The sequence below is a fragment of the Phyllopteryx taeniolatus genome, chromosome 14 (assembly GCF_024500385.1).
Source record: "Phyllopteryx taeniolatus isolate TA_2022b chromosome 14, UOR_Ptae_1.2, whole genome shotgun sequence".
Lineage (NCBI taxonomy): Eukaryota > Metazoa > Chordata > Actinopteri > Syngnathiformes > Syngnathidae > Phyllopteryx > Phyllopteryx taeniolatus.
Genome location: NC_084515.1, coordinates 25,733,053 through 25,756,857, shown reverse-complemented (window position 1 = coordinate 25,756,857; position 23,805 = coordinate 25,733,053). Strand labels below are relative to the sequence as shown.

At 40.5% G+C, this 23,805-nt stretch overlaps 1 protein-coding gene across 3 annotated transcripts; it reads right to left on the bottom strand.

Moving 5' to 3' along the window:
• Positions 1–638: 638 nt before the first annotated feature.
• pitrm1 (pitrilysin metallopeptidase 1) lies at positions 639–20,537 on the bottom strand. Of its 3 annotated transcripts, XM_061797780.1 has the most exons (26): positions 20,252–20,537; positions 17,667–17,775; positions 16,214–16,320; positions 15,982–16,133; positions 14,618–14,732; positions 14,463–14,559; positions 14,229–14,389; positions 12,697–12,823; positions 12,535–12,623; positions 10,854–10,982; positions 10,654–10,767; positions 10,430–10,526; positions 10,205–10,339; positions 9,868–10,006; positions 9,638–9,754; positions 9,252–9,381; positions 6,514–6,634; positions 6,200–6,442; positions 5,564–5,664; positions 5,321–5,441; positions 5,193–5,243; positions 3,931–4,043; positions 3,713–3,838; positions 2,499–2,644; positions 2,038–2,140; positions 639–822 (listed from the first exon to the last, which is right to left on the bottom strand). In XM_061797780.1, the coding sequence occupies exons 1-26, from the start codon at positions 20,296–20,298 to the stop codon at positions 729–731; spliced, it is 3,084 nt and encodes a 1,027-aa protein (XP_061653764.1). In that variant the 5' UTR covers positions 20,299–20,537; the 3' UTR covers positions 639–728. The 3 variants fall into 3 exon arrangements, with proteins under 3 accessions (XP_061653764.1, XP_061653765.1, XP_061653766.1); XM_061797781.1 differs by lacking the exon at positions 17,667–17,775; XM_061797782.1 differs by lacking the exon at positions 20,252–20,537 and having other exon boundaries at positions 17,699–17,717.
• Between the last annotated feature and the right edge of the window lie 3,268 nt (positions 20,538–23,805).

Here is a 23,805-nt window from a genome sequence, read left to right as displayed (position 1 = left end):
TGATATTTGTCTTTATGTAATATTTTTGTATTTTATGTTTAATATTTAATATTAGCACATCTGCCTCACAGTTCTGAGGACCGGGGTTCGAATCTCGGCCCCGTCTGTGGGGGGTTTGCATGTTCTCCCCATGCCTGCGTAGATTTTCTCCGGGTACTCCGGTTTCCTCCCACATCCCAAAACCTTCCTCTACGCTGATTGGAGACTCTAAATTGCCTGTAGGTGTGAATGTGAGTGCGAGTGGTTGTTTGTTTATATGTGCTATGCGATTGGCTGGCAACCAGTTCAGGGTGTACCCTGCCTCTCGCCCGAATATAGCTGGGATAGGGCTCCAGCACGCCCCTAGTGAGGATAAGCGGTACAGAAAATGGATGGATGGATGTTTAATATTTTTGTATTATTTTGTCATACCATTTTGTTTGTTTTGGTCAAATACTCCGCCAAAAACATATGTGACAACAAAATTTTAACCTTGTCCTACTCTTGCTCCTTCTTTGGTGAGGAGAAACAAAACACCAGCAAAGTGTTGTCATTAGAAAAAAGTCGACCCATTCGAAGTGCCGGTCAATTGACGCCTAGCCAAGCCACAAATGACACAGATTACATTTCAGAAACCTCGGTCACCTTGGCCACCAAGATAGTTTGTGGATTTCTATTCCAACATGATAATTTATTAGCCTTGTTGCATAAATATGTACATAATGTTTTCCACACACATCACATATCATTTATTTCACCACCCACGATGGATCTTTCTTGATGGCGTCATTCTCCGGGCCCAGGATGGAAACGGCGCACAACTTGCTCCCGACGCTCAGGTACCTGCACCAAAGAAAAAAGTCACCATATCATAATTGTTAAAGTTATTCTAATAATGATTTATTGCAGTGAGTCTCAAAGTATGGTAGTTAAACGTCTTAATGCTGCATAACTTTACAGCGTTTTAAACTTTTTTTAAATCCATCCAATACAGCATATTTGTTCACTGCAGCTCAATTTTATTTACCATTTAAGTACAATACATTTGCATTTAATCTCATTTTCAAACATTTATTTTATGTGCAATACATTTTAATTAAATAATTATTTAAGAAATAGTTTATGTTATGCTTTACTGTTCAATGTTGATGTTATGGTGGCTTACAATACTTGGGTGGTACCTTGAGATACAAGTGATCTGATTTTTTTCGATACAAGCTGTCATTTGGCTGATTTTTTGCTTTGACTTAAGGGCACATATTTGAGATACAAGCATTGTATGGCGGTAGTGAACTCCCCTCACCTCACCATAAGCTGCAGTTTGACAGTAAAGAATTGTTCAAATAAGCGGCTTCAAACTGTTTATTGTCACTCCTACTTGAAGTTTACTATCAAACTAAATATAAAACAGAGAATTACACATTGTGTACTTAACCATATAACGTTGCCTTAATAAAAGTAATTTTAGCTTAATGCTAACAAACAATGCAACATGTCATGCTAACGAATGGCATCGTCAACAGATAATATAACAATATTCACAGGCATATATTCTTAATCCTTTTCTAAGAATGATTAATATTACTGCAGCTTACTGAGGAGTTGTGACCATCTCCATGTATAGCCGTGTGACTGTATTATACTGCCCCCAGGTGGCTATGGTGCACACACCAGGAGCAGCAGCACAATCTCCATTTAACTGAAGCAAAGAATGTGGCACAAACTATTTTATTCTTTACATTCTATTCAATTAGGTCATCGCTGAATGTTTTTATAAACTACATTATAGAGTGCTATTTTTCTTACTAAAAAAACAATTTTTTGGGGTGGCTGGAATTGATTAATTGCATTTCCATCATTTCAATGGGGAAAGATGATTTGAGATACGTGTTTGTAGCGTGGTCACGGAACAAACTGAACTCGTATCTCAAGGAACCAGTATATTAAATATAATTTAAAAAAACAAAAAACTAAAATCTCTGTATTATGGTGGTACTTGGAGATCAAAGTCTTTTTTGACATGCTACTTAGAAGAAGCACATATTATTGAGGTCAAACCTCTCAGCCACGGCCAGCAGGTTTTCCCGGGTGACGTTAAAGAGTCGTTCTCGGTGTCGCTGCTTCATTTCGTCTGTAATTCCACTCAGGAACACGGACATTCCTGCATAAACAAAAACATGAAGTATAGCACTTGGTACCAGGATGGAAGGTGCCAAAAAGTGCACTATGCCAAGCGCCACCCAATGATCACCTAAACACTATAAATAGAGGGGTGAAAAAAGTGCATTGTGGGAACATTTAACACTTCAGGTACCCCAAAGCAGTGATTCCCTACAGACAGGTGCCAAAAAGAGAACTATGTTTAGCTCTTCTCTTTTTTTACCCCACCACTCTGCTTAGTAGCCTGAGAGAAGGGAGCCAAAATGTAAACTGTGGTAAGTGCCACCCTTTAGGTACCCTACCACTGCGGTTTTCCACGGCAGAGTGAAACAATGGCAAAACTATAAAAATGGTCCTACCTTTGCTGGAGGGCGCCACAGGCGAGTCGACGGCGGAGAAGACGGACAGCTTGGCTTCGTCGATGTCCTGCTGGTTGAACTTGCCCGACTTGGCCCAGTCGACACCTTTGCTGAATGCGGAAAGTGTCTGGACGGAGTTGGGATCCCTATGAAATGCACAAAATAAAAAAGAGAGAATAGATGCAAGCTGCACCATTTGGAAGTACCACTGAAATATTTAGACACACATTCACTCTTTTTATTGAATGTCTTTAACGTTTTGGGGTCGCTATTTTGCCTAATATGTTTGTATTTTGTTTTCTAATATTAGTTTTGTCTAATATTTGGTATTTTTTTGCCCAATATTGTTGTATTATTTTCCCCCCCATTTCTTGTAAGGTTTTACCCAAACTTTTTTATCCAATATTTTTGTTTTTGGGTGTAATATATTTGTGGAATATTATTATACGTAGTATTTTTGCATTATTTTGTCAATTTATTTTTTTAATATTTGTTTGTAATATTTTTTATTATTTTGTGTAATATTTTTCCAGTTTGTCTATCAATCCATCCATCATTTCCACTTCTTCATTGTCTAATTTTTTTTTTTTTTTCCACATTCGTGGTGTAATATTTCCTGTATTATTTTGTCTCTTTCTGTATTCTTTGTTGTATTTCTGTATCATATCATTTTGTATTTTTCCCCCAAATGTATGTATATTTTGGAATTGATTTTCATGCAACATTTTTGTAGTTTAATGTAATTATTTTCTAATATTTTTGTATTTATTCTAATTTGGTTTATTTATTTATTTTTTGTAAATTTTTGCATTACTTTGTCTAACATTTTTTGTTTAATATTTTTTATTCGCTTCAACTTTTGCATTATTTTGTTTAATACATAGTATAATATTTGAGCATTATTTTGTATAATACTTTAACACGTGTAATATTTTTATTTTTTAAATTATTTTTATTAGTTTCCTTAATATTTCTGTTTTCTTGGTGTCATATTTCTGTTTCATTTTGTTCAGTATTTTTAGCCCAAAAATACATATGTAATTGTTTATTTATCAAATAATATTCTTGTAGTTTTATCTATTCTTTTTTAATACTTTGGCATTTTTTCCCAATATTTTCTACATTTTTACAAATTTTAAAATTTATTTCTTGATGTATGTGTGTCTAAACTTGACCGTTAAAATTAAAGGGAATTAGGGTCAGTATCTAGACACCTGTAAGAGTAAAAAGAGAACAGGCCCCCTCCACCCATCTTGGCTCCACCACCGTAGGCCCCGCCCTTCTCTCGGATCTCTCCGTGGAGGAACTTGGCCGTCATCATCCTTCCCAACACGCAAAGACTGGTGAAAGAGAAATTAAGTCGCTTCAAAGTCATTCCTATGACATGTTCATGTTAAGTGTCATGATAATAAATGAAGAAGTAATTCTAAACCTGGCGTAGTCTTGGTGGCTGTAAGGGACGGTGCGGATAGACTCGCTGACAAAGTTGACAGGGAATGGCAACTGGAAGAATGTCTTCATGTGACAAGGCTGGAAATTTGGCTCCTGATGAAAAAAAAGGGAGGCCAGTTAAGGATTTGGAACAGCTTCCTTCCACATTCAAAGTCATGTGCTGCATTTGAGGATTTTTGTAAAGAATAATGTCCATCAAAACAAAACAACAGGCCCTCGATGCCAGTATATTGGGTGCGTTCGGATTTTCAATCTGATGCTCTCACTGCGCTCTGACAGTGCAGTGTTCAGAGAGGTAGCGTGTGCTCCATTTTCTATGAATTTACGAACGAGCGTGTTGGCCATTGAAGGTATACGTCAGTGTGTCCGCCATATTGAATGTGTCAGTTCTGCCTGTAAACATTTTTTCCTGCCTGACGCTCCGGCCGCTGTATTTCCTCAGTCAGAGCGGTGGGAGCGCACTCCGGCACTCCCAGAGTGTGGTGCTCTGAATAGCCGAACGACACACTCCAACAATGCTCTGAGTTTGCAAACGTTCCGGAGTGTATAGAAAGCGCTTGGAGTGAATTTCCGAATGTACGCAGAGACTCAACTCAAATTTCAGCCAGTTTAGCATCGTACATCTGCCTAGTATACGTGGTTCTAATTTGGTAAGCACTGGACAAAATCTCTATGACAAGTTAATCTTTGACAGACCCCTGTAAAACTACCCTAAAATGTCCGCTTAAACGCAAAATGGCAGACTTCCAGTCTAGTATTGGGTATGGCTTCTAGATACTTTTTGTGTGGGTCTAATGCATAATAAACATGCCTACCAAGCATGCTCCTTTGTGAAACTGGCTTTGGGGCTGATTGAAAAAATAAATAAATAAATCGTTAATCTCTAAAACATGTCATTGGAGGACTCCTGGAAATGACCCTGAAATGGCCCCTTCAAGCCAAAGTGGTTGACTTCCTGTGTCTTTACAGGCATGGCTTCTAGAGACTTTTCTGTGGGTCTACTCATAAGGGACAAGCCTGCCAAAATTCATGTAGATAAGTAAACTGGCTTCGAGGGTCCAGTTTGTTTTGGGACATTGTTCCTTTAGACTTGTAGGTCTACTCATGATAGACACGCCTACCAAATTTCATGTTGCTAAATGACACTGGCTTCATGGGAATAATTATTTTTTAAAGTCTAGGGCGGAGCGATAAATGCAATCCTGTATTTTAAGCAAACATAAATAAAAAAAAAAAACCTACAGCAACGATCTTCCTGCTTGCTCCAGAGACGTTGAGGACATCTAGCGGCCTCTAGTGGGAAAACATGACAGCGCATCAACATGCTGTTAGGTCCTTTTCATTCATTAAGTGGTACATCACTCGCATACCTCGATGACATTTGATCGCACGGCTTTGAACTGCTTCCTGTTGGCGGCTACGTCCTTCATGAAACTCTCCAGGTGGGCCACAGACTCGGACGCCTGCTGAGGCGTGGTGTTGATGGCACACCTGTAGGAACATCCAGAATTGTAACCAAATGACAGCTCATAACTCTAAAAACTCAAGTCAAGTCACTGTACCACAATGTACATTTTCATGAGGAGACAATGAGTGTAAATATCGAGTGGCACCTCATGTTGTTGGGGTTCAGGAGGTGCTTCTTGATCCGGGGCAGCATGCGGATAACCGGGGTCAAGTCCGACATCTCTGCTATCCTCTTCATGAACTTCACCTAAAGATCACATCATCAAATGGAGAAAATTATTCAATTTGCATGCACCCACCAGCACAAAAAAAAGGGGTAGAAGAACCTCACAAGACAGTGAAACAGAGCTGCCAACCTATAAAAATTCACTTCCAGAACCATTTGCCGAAATTTGTCTGAACTTCGTTAATTTCAAAATTTTGTCAAGAATATTACTGTAGGACACTCATAATCATTAATTATGGCTTCAATATTTTTCATTTCATGTTTTTATTACATCAACTTTGTATTGGCGGACGCAGTTGCAGCTGGAATCAAAGTACCAGTATATGAGAATTCAATGTGTCATCATCCAAAATATCTGTGTCTATGGATTAATTTGCCTTTGCCAATTCTGTCTATTCTAGTCTAAAGTCTATCAAAGGCGATTAATCAGATCTCAAACGTCAAAATAAAATTTTCTATTTTGCAAACAAACACAAAACATTACCTAACATTTGCCAACTCTGGTGAAATAAAGAGCAGAAAAAATAATGGATGAAGGACATTTTTTCTCCCCTACCTGCTCCATCCCATCAAATGTTTCTAAGAGTTCTCCGGCTGGCGTCAGGTGATGTCCGGCCCGCGTCATGGCATACATGTGGCCGGAGTAGGAGATTCCATTGGCCAGCTCCTGTGCAGACATCATCACCAGCACCCGCAAACGCTCTTGGTCGTCAAAGCGGGGGCTGTTGAAGATGTCCCCCCACAGCTGGAACATGTTAGGGAGGTTCCTCTCCAAGCAGGAGGAGGAGAGGAGGATGCCCTGAGAGAGAAAAGCCCAGTGCAACATTTTTTTACGTGTTATTTCAGGTGGAGACGCAAAGCTAAGCTAACCTGCTCGAACATGTCCAGGTGGGTGCAGTCAGGGATTACTTGTGGAGACATGGACATGTCCCCAGTCCTCAGTTCCATCTGCTGGGCCTGCTGACGGTAGTCCAGGGAGCCACACCCCATCCTGAAAAATCACATGGTGCCATTCAAGCTAGGAGCGTCACTGCACACACGCAATGACTGCTTCTGTTTTTTTTTTTTTTTTTTTTTCAATAAATAATCGCGCCATTTGCTGAGTGCTGACTGACTTTTTGAACTTGTGATGACTAGAGCGTAGCTCGACTGGCAACTGTTGTGTTAGCTTCGGGACATACCTGGCTGTTTGTCATCTCTGTAGTTTCTTTTTGGGGTCGCAAAGTACCAACACTGGAACGTATTAGTGGATTGAATGGGCTTGAGAAGAAGCAGGTGGCACGGCCCCGCCTATGTGGAGTTTGCATGTCTCCCCGTGCCTGCGTGGGTTTTCTCCGGGTACTCCGGTTTCCTCCCACATCCCAAAAACATGCATGAATTGGAGACTCTAAATTGCCCGTAGGTGTGCATGTGAGTGCGAATGGTTGTTTGTTTGTATGTGCCCTGCGATTGGCTGGCAACCAGTTTAGGGTGTACCCCGCCTCCTGCCCGATGATAGCTGGGATTGGCTCCAGCACACCCTAGTGAGGAGAAGCGGCTCAGAAAATGGATGGATGGATGGATGAGAAGAAGCATTAGTTTTCTGTGGTATATAGCCCATGGCAATTGCCCGGATCTACTGTACCCAGCTTTGCCACATTGTCTGCATGTTTACCATCTGGAGCACACATTTCGCCGCCGGCCCCGATGTCACCGCTGGACTTGAGATAAGGTACATAACGTGATGTTACATTCGATGGTTACAAGGGCCGGGGGAAATGTAGCGTCTGTGAGCGTTACTTTTCTATTGCTGTGACCACAAAAGTAGCTTCACTACTGAAAAGCTATTTGATGCTGAAATAGTGACACTACGGAGAAATGTACAGTGGCATGAAAAAGTATTGGCCCCCTTCTCAAATTCTTATATTTTTTCATAGTTTAGTTAGTTAAGATCATCAAACAAACGTAAATATCAAACAAATACAGTAGAAAACAAGTGAACTTAAAGTGCTGTTTTTATATTGTGATTTCATTTATTAAGGACAAAAAAAAAAACTATTCAAAGTTCCCTGGCCCTGTGTCAAAAAGTAATTACCCCCCTTGTTAAATCATTAATTAATTGTGGCTAATCAAAATTTTTGGTTAATTTTCACTGATCACACCCAGGCCTGATTACCTCCAGACCTGTTCAATTAAGAAATCATTTAAACAGAATCTGTCCTGACAAAATAAAGTCGGACAAAAAAATCTAAACAAGCTGCAATAAAATGACATGATCCAAAGAAATTCCAGGACAGTCGAGAAATAAAGTAATTGACATCTATCAGTCTGGAAAGGGTTACAAAAGCCATTTCTAAAGCTTTAGGATTCCAGTGAACCATAGGGAGAGCCATTATTCTCACATGGAGAAAACATGGAACAGTGGTGAACACTCCTTGGAGTAGCCGGTCTACAGTACAAAGATTACCACAAGAGAACAGCAATGACTCATCCAGGAGGCTACAAAGGAACTCAGGACAACTTCTAAACAATTGACGGCCTCCCATGCCTCAGTTAAGGTTAACTGTTCATGACAACAATAAGGAAGACACTGGGCAAAAATGGCATCCATGGCAGAGTTCCAAGGCCAAAACCACTGCTGACCAAAAAGAACAAAGGCCGTCTTACTTTTGCAAAAAAACATCTGAATGATTCCCAGGACTTTTGGGAGAATATTATATGGACTAATGTGATGAAATTTGAGCTTTTTGGAAGGTGGGAGTCTTGTTACATCTGGCGTAAATGTAGCACAGCATTTCAGAAAAAGAACATGATACCAACAGTCAAACATGGTTGTGGTAGCGTGATGGTCTTAGGCTGATTTTCACCTTCAGGACCTGGACAACTTTCTGTGTTTGATGGAACCATGAATTATGCTCTTTAAGAGAAAATCCTGAAGGAGAATGTTCAGCCATCAGTTAAGCTGAAACACACTTGGGTTCTGCAGCAGGAAAATGATCCAAAATACACCAGCAAGTCAACTTCTGAATGGCTGGTAAAAATAAAATTATGGTTTTGGAGTGGCCTAATCAAAGTCCAGACTTGAATCCGATTAAAATGCTGTGGAATGACCTTAAAAAGGCAGTTCATGCATGAAAATGCTCCATTTTTGGTGAATTCAAACAATTCTGAAAGGAAGCGTGGGTCAAAATATCTCCACAGAGAAGTGAAAGACTCATTGCCAGTCATAGAAAACACTTGATTTCAGTTGTTGCTGCTGAGGATGGCCCAACCAGTTATTAGGTTTAGGGGGCCATTACTTTTTCACACCACTGTAGTTAAACTAGTAGTGTCGCTACTGCCCACCACTGCTGTTTTTAGTTGTAAGCATAACATCATGTCCGCGGCGCACTGCGCGAGAGCTCTCACACTTGTTTTAAGAGATGAAAATAGCAAAGCCTCAGACAACCAATTCATAGCCTCGCAATATCCGGTCTATAGGCCTATACAACCGATGTATCTCAGGATTCTTGGCAGATTTTATATCGATTATGATGTCTGCTACAATACAGTTGTATCTATCGCCTTTATGAACAGATATCCGGTTGGATCGGTTTATCGTTCCCATCACTAGTGTGAAGCAGACTCACTTGGTGATGATGCTGCAGAAGAGCGGCACATAGAGCTTCAGGTCCTCGGGAAGCGTGTTAAGGCTGCACATGGCCCGGAAGTACACTAAGCCGTTGGTGGGCTGCTCGCACAGCTGCAGCGGAACACCGCCTGTGGATTTAAAAAAACATACGCACTGAGGCCACAATTGAAGAATTGTCATTTTTAAGGAAAAATGAAGGGGACATATCATGGAAAATGTCAACTTTTAATAGCTTGTTATTCAAATTCTTAGTTTTTGTGGAGGGCCTGCCCAAACATGAAATGTGACATTAAACAACCAAGTCACTATTCACTGGATGTGCCACATACAAACATCTGCACACAAAGATGCAGGCTCAGTAACACATTACATGTAGCGTGTTACCTGCTTTGGTCATGTGTATAGGAGTGACGGGTATGGTGGGCGTGATGTCGGACACTTTGAGCGCAGGCAGACATGAGGCATCCTGTGATTTACTTTGAGCGTCCAACAGCTGAAGACCTGAACAAAGAAGAAGGATGCCAAGTTAATATCGCATGAGCCACTGGACATCAAACTGACTCTGTGGTACTTCGGGGCTCTCATAAATCATATTTCTGAGTAATCGTCAGTACCTTTCTCATAAATATCCTTCCTGTCACTGTCAGAGAGAGTGCCAATCTTTTCCTGGAGTTTCTTCTCCTCGGCCGAGGCCTGTTTGTCAAGGTAGGACTCATCAGGGCTCATGGAGAGGGTTAGTCGGTGGGTGTTCTCCTGGATGAGAGAAAGAAGTTTAATGAGGTGAAAGCGGCTGATTTTATCCCCTTATTGGGGCTTGGCGATTAATTGACTTTATTGATAATAAAAAAAATAAGAAGATAAGTTTATTGCTCAGGATGAAAAATAAACCAAATACCAGAAATGGTCATGTTTGTTTACTGTAACAGTAACCCATAGTGCCCCCACACATACCTTAAAGTAGTATTGGACTTTGTCCTGGAGGAAGCACGGGTTCTCCTCCAGGGCTCGTCTGAATTTGAGGACGCTGTCATTGATCTGTAGAAGTTCCACCGGGTCACCGTCATGGTTCCATGAGGACGCGATGTACTACACAACCCGGATCCAGGTCAACAAAAACAAACGTACTAAAGTCTTAAATAAATAAGAATTTAAAAATGCGCGTCAGCATGTGCTCACCGAGGCCAAAGAGAGTCCAAAGTTGGTGGACTGGTGCTTCATCTGGATCTCGATCTTGTGCAGGAGCGCCTCGATCCTCTCGTCTTCGAAACCAGTCCTGATGAGGAGGCAAAATATGTTGACAAAGCAAAGCAGGAACAGAGCCACCTGTGCCTTTTACACAAAAATAAGTTGGAAAATTGTCACAGATGCGATTTATCCCGTCGATCCCAGTTGCGACATACTCGATGATCTCGCTGATGGTTTGATGTATGATGCTCTTGACCTTCTCCGTGTCCTCCTCTGCCATCCCCTGCAGGCCGATGCTGAAAGACGCCTCCTTGGTGCTGCCGTCGTATCTGTGGAACGCAACAACAACACAGTTGTCACACTGAAAGTCGAACTCGTAATCAAAACTTTCTTCTTCTCCTCTTCCTCATCTCACCCGACCACAGAGGAGAAGTCGGTGCCAATTTTGGGTTCGATAAGAGCTTTGTAGAAGGGAGCGTTGGGACCGGACGTCATCAGAGAAGAAAGCAGGCTTAGGGTAAAGGCTTCGAGGGTGTCGGTGATGCTGCAGAGGAACACGCCAGGCAAAGTTTCACATTTTAATTCAAGGCTTTGTAATTCACTGCAATCAACAGAATATGATTTTAAAACAGCTAGCAATGTTTTTCAATTCATATAGATTTTGGTCAAAAAATATGTAAATGTTTATTTTGCATCAGGCTACGCTATAAACAATTAGATTCAGGTAATTACCGTAATTTCTCGTGTGTAATGCACATTTCCCCCGCCCCCAAAAAAATTGTCAAAAGTCAATAGTACACATTATACATAGATGTAGGGGCAAACTACACTTTCATTCCAATATGACAGGGGCACATATGACTGCATATATGTACAGTTGTGCTCATAAGTTTACATAGCCTGGCAGAATTTGTTAAATATATATATATATATATATATATATATATATATTTTTTTTTTTGAAATATGACTGATGATTGAACAACAACCATCATTAATTACTTTGTGGTTATGTTTTGTTTAACGATAATGTTTTTCTGAAATGCTTGACCTTTTAATTTGAATTCCATTAAAATAAAATTAAATGTGTTTTGCATGGTCCTTCATGTTTTCTTTAAAGAATTGTACCCCTCTTACAAATTCTGCCTGGGTAATTAAAATAAGAGCAAGTAAATTAAAAAAAGTGTTCAAATCAAGTGCTTCACTTCAGAATAATTATTTGAAAAAACTAACAAAATACAGATAATACTTCATGGTTTGATCATGTGGGTAGAAGCAAAATCATGCATTTAAAAAATGCATTATACATAGGTAGAAGGGTTTTCCAGAATTTTGAGGTCAACTTTGGGGGTGCGTATTATACATGAGAAATTACGGTACTAACAAAAGTGAAGTTATAGGATTATGATTTCAAACTGTATGACGCGCTAACTCTGAGTGAGTTAATTATGGCAAGCAGGCAACACAAGGCCCGCTCAATTCTTTAAACTGGCATCATCAGGGGTACTATATTTGTTGCAGTAATTGATCAGTTTACGTAAACATGTATAAAAACAAATTCTTACCTCGTCAATGAATGACCCATTGACCCGGCCCATCTGCCTGTTTAAAAACTGAAATTTGGGTTTTCAGCTATGAATTTTCCCCAGCCCACTCTAACGTATACATTCTAGTTCATGAATTTGAGAATACAGCCTAATTGAAGCATTTCAAAGTAATTTTTGTCAACTCTAGAACTTTAAATTTATTTTACTTTCAAGCAGATTCTACAACAGTGGAAACCCTCACACATCCTCAACCAAAACTAAACAGATCAACAGTTAAATAGTGTAATTTCTACCATCAATATGGTAAAAACAAACAGTACCTTTAGTCGTGCGTGTGTGTGGCTGTTTAAGGGGAATGTGAAAGAGTGAGGTAGCAGTAACTTTAGCATGAATGAAGTGTCCACGCTGAACAAAAATAAAGTTGGCACGACCGGAGATGCTATAATTGGAATTAAATACACCATTATTTTAAACATATTTCTTATAGCTAATTACTCAAAATGAACACATAAAAGTCTGCATGAAGCACCAGGATAAGTGTGGTCTTACTCTCCCAGCAGGTAGCTAACACACAGCGTGTTCTGTCGAGAAGCGTCGGGAGCCATAGCATCGGGACTGCAGGTCACGTGGTCTTCCCTCTGAACATCATAGTAAATAAGTTAAACCTTATTATTTACATTTAGCATCAAATACAATATCTATAGATCTTACGGGGTTTCTCCAGTGTGGCTGAGATGGGACTTGGGTGTTAGGGTTGATTCGTTGAAACTTGGACAGCGTCTCCTGGTCGATCTGCTTCAGGTGTTGCTCCAGAGGAAGGTCTCCATACGTGAAGAACCTGAGGAATACACACAGAAACATGAGATTCAGGGCAAGGCGTAAAATGGACAAAAGTTTGGAGACACAAATAGGATGACACACAGTGGATCTGGTGAGCACATCTGCCTCACAGTTCTGAGGGTTCAAATGCGAGCCCCGCCTGTGTGGAGTTTGCATGTTCTCCACGTGCCTGCGTTGGTTTTCTGTGGGTACTCCGGTTTCCTCCCACATCCCAAAAACATGTGTGGTAGGTTGATTGAACACTCTAAATTGCCCGTAGGTGTGAATGTGCGTGTGAATGGTTGTTTGTTTATATGTGCCGTGCGATTGGCTGGTGATCAGTTCAGGGTGTACCCCGCCTCTCGCCCGAAGATAGCTTGGATAGGCTCCAGCATGCCCGCGACCCTAGTGAGGATAAGCGGTACAGAAAATGGATAGATGGACAGTGGATCAGTAGAAAATTTGACACCTTCCTAAGCCCATTTCACACAGCTCATTACATTTTCCCCAGGTGGCTGTCCTGTGTGTAAGGTACCGATACCGAACAGTGGGTAGAAGTAAACCTGCTAAATTGCCAACTTCTGACATACAGTAGTATCGGAGGTGCAACAGTGCCTGTGTGTAAGGTGTTAGAGGGAGTTTTACATACGAGTCTATGATACAACCAAACTTTGAATGGAGAAAAAAAAATCCTCAGTTGACACACGGAAGAAAAGGTGGGGGGGAAAATGCTGTTTTTGAAAGCATTAGGCCCTTTCATGCAGAGTTCCTACAAAAGAAGACAAAGGATTTATCCGCCACTGTCTTTTACACAGGAAAAAAAAAGGTGGAAAAATTTCACACTCATCCCTTTCATGCAGTGTCTCCGGCAAATTGGTGAACCATAGCAATACCAGAAGACTTGGTATTTATCTACCTTTGAAAATGCAACTGAGGGTTTCTGTAAAAATTTTGAGTCATAGCCATAATAGAAGATGTGGTATTTACCCGTCTGTGCCTTTTATGGACAAAAAGATGGAAAAATGGCATGTGAGCCCCTTTCACAAAGACATCCCACAATATCGATGCATCATAGCCTTAGCAAGACATTTATCTGCCTTTTACACAGAACTCAGAAAAGCAGGGATACGGCCACAACTGTGTGCGCTTTCACACAGCAGCTTCGACATGGACAGCGACAATTGCTTTAGAACCAACAGGGCAGGAGATGTGAGTGTTAGGCGTTACATTTTACATCCTGGTCCCAGCTTTTTGATATTCCCTTTCACACAGCCATTATTTTCTACTCTAATACTACCTTAGAAGTTAATAACTTGGCAGCCCCATGGCCACATGAGGAAAATCCAGCTTGGACAGGCAGTGTTAACGGGGATCGTGTGTGTGTGTGTGTGTGTGTGTGTGTGTGTGTGCGTGTGTTGGTCTACCTGGCATTGCTGGGGTGGTAATGCGTGGCGTGGAACTGCTTGAGCTGGTCCCAGGTGAGGTCAGGAATGGCCAGCGGCTCTCCACCGGACACCACCGAGTATGTGTGGTCAGGATAAAGTTTGTTCTGGAGATGCTGAGCGTACACGCTCTCGTTGTCCGACTGCGAGGAAGCAAAGATGTCAAGAGTCTTGACTCGTTTAGACCTTAGGTGAAAAAACAGGAGTCGGACTCACAAAAGCTCCTTTCATCTCGTTGAAAACCACCCCTTTGAAGACCAGAGGCGAGCTGGAGTTGGTTGGGTCTTCGTTCTCCAGCCTCCAGCCCTCCTGCCTGGAAGGTTCAGGCTTGAGACGCCACAGTACATGACCACAAAGCTCCAAACACTCACCAAAAGTCCTGCTCCCGTAAGCATGGGAAGAACACGGCATCCAGGTAGACCGACAGAAGATTCTGGAAGTCTTTTGCATTCTGAGTGGAGAATGGATACATTGTGTAGTCGCTGGCTGTTGGAAAGGGGACAAAACTCTTGATCAATTAAAATGTTGTATTTATAAAAGGTTGGACTGTATATTATTTTGTCATATTTGATAAAGTACATTAGTACATTATATTATCATTTGCCATGCACTCACAGACAACCCATAGCTGCACTGACCTGGATTACTGGAGTAGTGAAGTGAGGCTAAATTCAAATTTTGCTAGCAGTTTAAAAACTGAAAACTCTCCCTTTAAGTTTCAATTTGGGTTCAGTACTACAGTTCAGGGACACTTTTTTGTGTTTCCACTGTCAAAACTGGTGAAAAAGACAAATGTTGCCATGATGTGTTATAAATAGATTGTGACATCACATTATATTGTGTCATTATCTCATTTGATCATCAGTAGAGCAGGACGACGTTTCAGCATTTTTTTTTGCATTTGCAAATTCGCCTATTCGCTGATTTTTTGGGGGGTGACCTATCCTCCCTTATCTGCTAAACCCCCCCCCCCCCCCCCCATTCACTGTTTCTGTGCTCAAGTTAAAGCAATGTCTAATATAAAAATATGGCTTTGGCCTAATCTTGTGGGATCTTGGGGCCCACTTCATTTAGTCAGGCCATAGCCTTGTCTAATAGAAAAAAGTGCTTTGCCGCCATCTTGTGACAGCTATAGGCAATTAAAAACCTTTTCAATGGAGGGATCAATTACTTGCGGAATCCTTATCTCCCGTAAATACTGGGGGAACATAGTATTTAAAACAAGTTTATCATTGATTTTTTTTCTTCTGTAAACTTGCTTTATTTCTCGAGAATTCTCCTGATTTCACCTCCATTGCCAAACATGTTTTTTTTTTTTTTTTTACTGCATTAACATGCTTAAACTTCCACAGAAATAATAATAATAACATATAGTTTCTCTGCGGATAATGTGAAAATAAGTATTTCCTCTTGGAAAAATTTCCCTTGTGTCAAAACATGTATGCTAAGATGATTCCTAATAAATGTAACATTTTAAATGTTCAGGAATTTAACATAAGATTAGCCTATTCAATCGTGCATGGCTCAGCGGGTCCGTGTCTGTTGTCAGCTTTCTTACGGTGTTTTCTCATGTAAAACTCTACAGGTGAGGTAAGGCAAACCACACAAAAATACCACTCGGGTGAAAACCTAGATTCCCCCCCCCCCCTGAAAAAAAGAAAACAAACAAAAAAATCATCCTGAGGGATAAACTAAATTAGTCAATAAAATCAATCATCTGGGCTTCAATATGTACCTGTGAAGGCATTCATGAAGGTGGACAGCGACCTGTTGAGCATCTTGAAGAAAGGATCTCTGCACGGATACTTTTGTGACCCGCACAGCACAGTGTGCTCCAGGATGTGGGGGACCCCCGTGCTGTCCATGGGGGTGGTCCGGAACTGCACGCTAAAAATCAAGGAGGACCAGCGAGCGGTGTTAGCGTAGCAACACCAAGTATAGTACATGCAAAAAAATTTTTTAGCAACCTGAAGAGGTTGTTGGGATCATCCCTGGCTGCGTGCAGGTACTGAGCTCCAGTTTTGTCGTGAGTCAACTTGACGGCAGTGAGGAACAAGTCAGGGACCGCAACAACCTGCAAGAGAAAAGACAATGACATTTAGTCATTGTTTGTATGTGCTTTGGAAAGACTCAGCACATAAAGCAAAGCAAAGTAAATTTATTGATATAGCGCATTTCATACACAAGGTAACTCAATGTGCTTTACATGATTAAAAGCATTTAAAAACAAAGAAAAAATACCCATCTTATAAACATTTAAAACATCCATCCATCCATTTTCTGAGCCGCTTAGCCTCACAAGGGTCACGGGAGTGCTGGAGCCAATCCCAGCTATCATCAGGCAGGAGGTGGGGTACACCCTGAACTGGTTGCCAGCCCATCGCAGGGCACATACAAAAAAACAACCATTCGCACTCACATTCACACCTATGGGCAATTTAGAGTTGTCAATTAGCCTACCATGCATGTTTTTGGGATGTGGGAGGAAACCGGAGTGCCCGGAGAAAACCCACGCAGGTACGGGGAGAACATGTAAGCTCCACACAGGCGGGGTCAGGGATTGAACCCCGGACCTCAGAACTGTGAGGCAGACACTCTAACCAGTTTTCCACCGTGACGCCAGATTTAAAACAAAGAGGATGAAAAAAATACAATCAAAACAGCGTACAGTGCAAGAAATATCATTTAAAAGTGGAAATGCTCTAAAAAGCATGGGGGGAAAAAAAGAAGAGTTTTTAACCTGGATTTAAAAACATTCACACTTATTCTATTTGTGTGCAGCATAATAGCAAATTGTTGCTTCACCATGTTTGCTTTGGACTCTGTGCTCCACTATTTGACCTGAGTCTATTGATCTCAGAGCCCTACTGGGTTTATAATCCATTAGCATTTCATTCATGTATTCAAAACCATTTAGTGATTTGATTTACAGACCAGTAGCAGAACTTTAAATCTATTCTAAAGCTGACTGGAACCCAGTGTAAAGACTTTAGAATTGGAGTAATATGCTCTGACCTCTTTGTTCTGGCCAGAACCCGAGCTGCAGCATTCTGAATGAGGTGCAGCTTTTTAATGCTTTTTTTAGGGAGTCCAGTCAGAAGACCATTACAATAGTCAAGTCTACTTGAGATAAAAGAATGGATGAGCTTCTCCTGGTCTGCTTGACACATGTAAGCCGTCACTCTGGATATGTTCTTCAGATGGTGGAAGGCAGTTTTAGTAATTGATTTGATATGACTGTCAATCAATTGCGGTATGTCTGAAATTAGAATTTTGCCCTCCATAACTGCGTGATTGCACCAAAATGTCCTTAAATGTTTACTGAATTTGTCTATCAATCAATTTAGTGAAGTGTTGTGTGCTTACTCCTCGCCCCAAGTGCGTGTGAGGAAAAAACATTTGACAAAAGACATTTTGTACCGCTTTAACTGTAAATCCATGGATTTGTTGACCTGCTGAGTACTGAAGGGCCTTCTCTCCAGCTGCTGCACTGCTCCTTTGTCGCCAAGACAGATGCTGGCCCTTTAAACTAGGTTCAGGTAAAAGTCAAAATACATTTTAGTATATTCTCAAACAAACAGTAATCACAATATGACACACAGTGCAAATAAAATACACTGAACTAGATAATAAATAATGTTTTCCAGAAACTTTCCTTCTTCCAATAATCAACCTACTTATTTATCAAGCCTAGTGTTGCCTCTAAATCAATCAATCAACCAACCAAACAAAAATCTTGTGTTGCCTTTAGGGACGATCATAAAACACACTATTCCCACTAAACAACCAAGTAATTGTTCCAAATTTCCTTAAGTATGTACTTAAATGTATTTAACAACTGTAGCTATTAAGTCTATTGTTTCCTTCAGAGAAAGACTGAAATCCCACATCAGTTCCCCCCTCACAACAAATAACTGATCGTTCTAAAATCAGGGGCGGAGCCAGAGCGGAGGTCGGGGTAGCACTGTACCCCCCCTGAAATCTGATTGGACCCCCCAGGTGACCCCCCCCCCCAGATAATTGCCATATCATGGCACCGCACGTCTTGTCGAAAGGAGCCCTTTGCATTTTGAAATCAGTGACGCCTAAATCCCTCCTGTACAGTAGTTAGCACTATGTACCACAAAGAGTTGTAATCCACATGTATTAGGAGAAGAAGAAGAATCACCACAGAAGAAGAGGATCGCCCCAGAGCCAATCTACGACGTCATTGTAAAGTAAGTTTTACGGTGGTGTCCTAATGAGTCACTGTTTAAAACCACTTTTGTGTTCAGATAGGAGATCGTTTTGCTTGCAGAGACGGGTATCAAGCTGAAGTTAACATTAAGCTACATCTCATGGCGGTAAAAACCAAAACTTATCACCAAGCACATGCAGTGTTTCAACAAGCAGCCAGTGCAGTGTGCCAGTCTCTCTCGCCCGCTGGCACACACAAACACAGGCACATGGACAAGTTACATCTCATGGTGTCTACACATGACCAGTGTCAGCTTCCAACAGCCACTCCACATTAACGTGTACATTAGGTTGCTGTTTCTCCAATGATTTTAGAAGAATGAAACGAGCAGACAATCGGCCAGCTAGCTGTTTTATGCTCTGTTGGCTTAAATGAAATATAACGTGAAGGAGGGTGGGGGATTACCCTTCACGTTTTGCCCTTTTGTTATATCTCTAAACTGTTGGTACACTGATGTGTTTGTTTAAAATATGTAATACTGACAGTGTCAAAAGTGTTGCTGTTGCATTTTTTAATTCTTCTATGGAGAATCTTATTTCATGCATAATGTACTGCACATCAGGCTAGCTAAAAACAATTAAGAGAAACTAGTGGAATGCTTTCAACAAAAACTTGAGGAGTTGAGGGCATCACAAAAGTGCTGTTAACAAGTGTAACTTGTTTAAAAAGCATAAATACTGTAATTCAAGTTAATTCTACCTTTATATTTCAAAGTTTGATTTCTGAAACTTCACCAGTATCACCAATTTAGCTTGTTTAAAATAGGTATACCCTACCTGTAATTCAAGTGAATTCTGCCTTTTTATTTAAGTATTTTGTCTGTTTTATTTTATTGTTTGATTCAAGAAGTCTGCCTTTTTATTTCATATTTGTCATGTTTGTTCATGCTTCATATAGATCAACTGTTTTCATGTTTTCAACTGTGCATAAAGGCTTTCGTATGACTAGGCTATTTTTTGTGAAATAATTTTGAGTTGCTAAAGAATGTCAAAAATATTGGTTGCAACTTAATGACCAAGTTAAATTTTGGCTCCTGAGGGAAAACCAGTTGAGAACCACTTAGTAGCGGAATGTTTGAATACGAAACTTACATCTACAGAGGTCTATTTCCCCAGACATTTTCTAGGCTTGAAGTGGGGATTTGATAACATTGTGCAATTGTAAGTGACGCTAAGTGTTACAAAACTGGCCTTTTTTTCATAGGGTCTGTTGAGAAACGAAAAGACAGGGGGACAAGATATATAACTTATTTTTAAAGAGAAGCAAGTCAGGCAACGGTAAGGTGGACAGAGAGTGTGTGAGTGAATTGCTCGTGTGTGTGCGTGAGTGGATAACTGTGTGAGCGGGTTACTCTGCGTTTGAAAAATTGTTGCAGTTGTGTTTGTGTGTACATTGTGTTGTAAACATTGTTAATAAACTTTCATTTATGCGCACAAACCTCATCTTCTGTGTGCTTAGTATGTACATTTCAACATTTAGAGACTCTGATTGCAATTAATTGGTCGAGAAACAAATTCATTGTCATAGTCTGTGGACCCCCTGAAATGGCCTTTGCCACCCCATGGGCACCCCAAGGTCTAGCTCCGCCACTGTCTAAAATGTCTTCAAATGTTGACGTAAGTTGTATGTCAAGCTAGCTCTCTTCATTTTAAAACCTTGGTAATGTTGCCACCAAGCTAAAATTGTGTGACTGTCCATATATATATATATTTTTGTCGTACACGTTAAGACACAATCATGCTAGGTGGGCAAATGTTAGCTAACTTACCGGACATGTCGAAGTTTCTCGAGCACCGCCTTCGTCTGGCGAAACATGGCGAGCTAAATTACCTTGCGCTCATAAACGACCACGTTCTCCGCGGTGGGTTTAAACATAGACAATTGTTACGCTCTAATACGATATTATCAGCCAAGTTGCATCACTGATCTCGTGTCCTCTCATTGCCATACGACGCCGAAAACTGAGGGGCCGTACTTGGCAAATGGAAAACATTCAAAAGCAGATCTCACAACACGTTTCCCGCAATATCATCATAATCTGTCTATGCCGGTCTTGCATCCAGTATTAGTAGCAGTCTATGGTTCCACGAGTTGACGTTCGTGATTAAAAACCCAAAAGCATACCCGATTGTGATTGGTCAATTCAGAAGAACGCCAGACGTGATTGGCCAAATCTCACTATGAAGATTTTAAATAACATTCCATTTACTTTCGTGGTAGATTTCATCTGTATGTAATGAATTTTAAATAAAGTAGGTAAAGACAGTTATATGTTTAAGGTTTTGACACGTTTTAAAATTTTTCGCCATCCAGTACGACTGGATCGCTATGATCCATCTATTTGACATACGTGAGTGGACCTTGCCGCAACCTCACTTGTGATTGGCCAGTTTAGAAGGATGCCAAATGTGATTGGTTAAACTCTGCCAAGAGCCATGTTACGATTAAAACAGATTTTTTTTCTTTCAACGCAAATTATATAATTGTATTATTATGGTACCAGTAAATTATTATTGATTATTATACATTTGTCATAGCAAGAGTAACTTAAATATGTGTATGTAAATGTAGTTTAAATTCGTTTCCAGCAGATGTCACTGTATAATAATTTATTTCCGTGGTAGTCCCGTAAATAATTTCTTTAGTTCTCATCTCGTCATGCATTTTTTTCAAATTTAAATAATTTATAGTGAACAAAACAGGCATGTGCATATTTTACGACTTTAACATATATTTTGCATCGTATTGCATCCTTGTAGGTATACAAAATATATATATATTGCATTAAAATGGGTATATGCAGGTTAAAAAAAACTACTAAATGAGCTCACATGACATGGACAGCTTTGACTCATTTAGCTCACCTACATTATCATCAGTGATCACAAACAAACAACTAGCTAGACTAATGTGTTTATTCCATACACACACATACACACACACACACACACACACATATATATATATATATATATATATATATATATGTTTGTTTCTATGTGCCCTGCGATTGGCTGGCAACCAGTTCAGGGTGTACCCCGCCTCCTGCCCGATGACAGCTGGGATAGGCTCCAGCACGCCCGCGACCCTAGTGAGGAGAAGCGGCTCAGAAAATGGATGGATGGATATATATATATATATATATGTGTGTGTGTGTGTGTGTGTGTGTGTCCTGTAGTTATTAATCATTTAGCAGCAAGCCAATTGCCAACCTGCTCACCTTGGAGATGATATTAGAGCATTACATGCTGTGACTGCACACTCACAAGAAGTGAGTTCTCAGTCTGTATGGAACCTCCAGCAACATGTGAGAGTGCTGACAAGAAGCTACGCTCTCTCTCTCTCTCGCTCTCTCTTTGGATGTCTGCCTTGTGTTCTCACTGACAGTGAGTGGGAGAGTTTTTACTGGCGGCATGAATAGGAAGCTGGAGACGTTGCCTCTTTGCTGCCTCCAGTCTGTTGGGTCATTATCAGCGAAAAGTCTGCATGGTACTCTCACATAATAGGAGGCAAAAAAGTGGAATTCAGGCAGGAAATGTCACTCTTCTCAGGGATTTTCTATTCCAAACTGATGGCATCATTACGCTCCACATAATCTTACTTGCAAGTCTGTCTAAATGCAATTTGTCTTGGTTTTAAAAGGGACTTATTTTGTATTATCCACAATTTAAAACACTTTACAGGTGAATCTTGATGCTTGCATCTACTAGTGAAAGCAGAATGGTAATCTATGCTAACACTGCAGCTGGGCTTACCTCTTGGTTTTGACATGATAGTGCTTCGTCCAGCCGACCAAATCATGTCACTGGTGGAGACACTTGTTGTGGTGGTGGAGTTATGTACTGTAAATTTGCCGACTTGTAACATCACAGTGGGGTGAATATTTTTAGTTTCACTGTATTGCAGATTTTTAAATTGCACATATCTAATTTTATACTGCAGATTTTTTTGCTATATTGTGGGATTTGCGGCATTCATTTTTCCACACAGACTCATGTTACTGCGCACTTGCGTAGCAATAAGCGCGAGGCAGAAAAGAATGCGTAAAAAACGGAGAAGGTCCAAAGTTTGGGATCTTTGTGAATCCTTCATGCTCAACAGATCAGGTCCCGGCTTTTACAGCCACACACATTTAAAGTCACAGACACTAAAGTGTAGAATGTGCAGATCGTGACCCTAAGTGGACCAAAAAAGACCAGCACCTCACATGCATATTTTGTATTGGTATTCTGTATAAAACTTTTAAATATTTTTAGATAGTAAAATAAATATATGGTCGCTACCTCATAGATTTTTGTCTACGGTAAGAGGGACTACTCTATTTGGATGCAAACATTGAAAAGTCAATTTCCCCTTTAATATCTGTTAGTTTTTTATTTATTTCGTGTAGTGTATGTGACAGCCTCCTGATGTATAGGCCACTCTGTGGGTCGAGCATTGTTGTGTTTTTAGTGCTATTTCCTCCAGGTAAATCCACCAGATTTTATAAAGGTCTGCACTGTCCAGAAGCAGGCTTAGGCCATCCGTCAATGTCAGATGGAAAACAAAAAGTACAAAACCCCGCATTTTCTTTGCTACTGTTTTTTTTTTTTTTTAATGCTTTTTTTAACGTGGTGAGTGACAGTTGGCTGGGCGCTGACGTTCCCCCCCTTCTCCCACTCCCCTCTCCCCTCCGCTCCCACTATTGAAACCACCCCGCACTTATTTCATGCTGAGATATTATGGATGACAGCGATCGACCTGGTGGAAAACACAGTTTCCAGAGGCTGGAGGCACTTAAAATGCCAGTTGAACAAAAGAATTTTAGGAAAAAAATCAATGAAAGCACAGAGAGGAATACAAGCAGAGTTAATGAGATCAGACACAGATTCTCCCAGCTTTTTTGGAACGTGTTTCAGGCAACAAATTCAAAATGAGTGAATATTTGCAAAAAACCCCAATAAAGTTTATCAGTTGGAACATTAAATATCTACTTGATGTATGCACCTGTCACATGGTCACATATTTACATTTTACTTGGCTGTTGACATGTATACACATTTTACATGGCAGGTCACATGGTGTATCCATGTCATATGATCTCTCACAGTTCTCATGGTTTATACACATCACATGATATCCTCACAGGTAACGTGGTGTATACATGTATCACATGGCTTATCACATGATGGACACACATTACAATTAGTGTATACACATGTAACACGTTTCATACACAGATCATATGGTGTAAGGGCATGTCATTTGGTGGATACAATGTTATGTGGCAGGTCACATGGTGTATACACATGTCATATGGTGTATACAGACATAGTGCATACA

Bases quoted from the DNA above. Each gene is read 5' to 3' on its own strand.
- pitrm1 (XM_061797780.1), bottom strand. From the start codon at position 20,298: ATGTTTCGCCAGACGAAGGCGGTGCTCGAGAAACTTCGACATGTCCG. The intron at 16,134-16,213 runs GTTGCTAAAAAA...CTTGATTTTTAG, and splicing joins GATCCCAACAACCTCTTCAG to CGTGCAGTTCCGGACCACCC. The intron at 5,665-6,199 runs GTAGGGGAGAAA...TGTGATCTTTAG, and splicing joins CATTTGATGGGATGGAGCAG to GTGAAGTTCATGAAGAGGAT.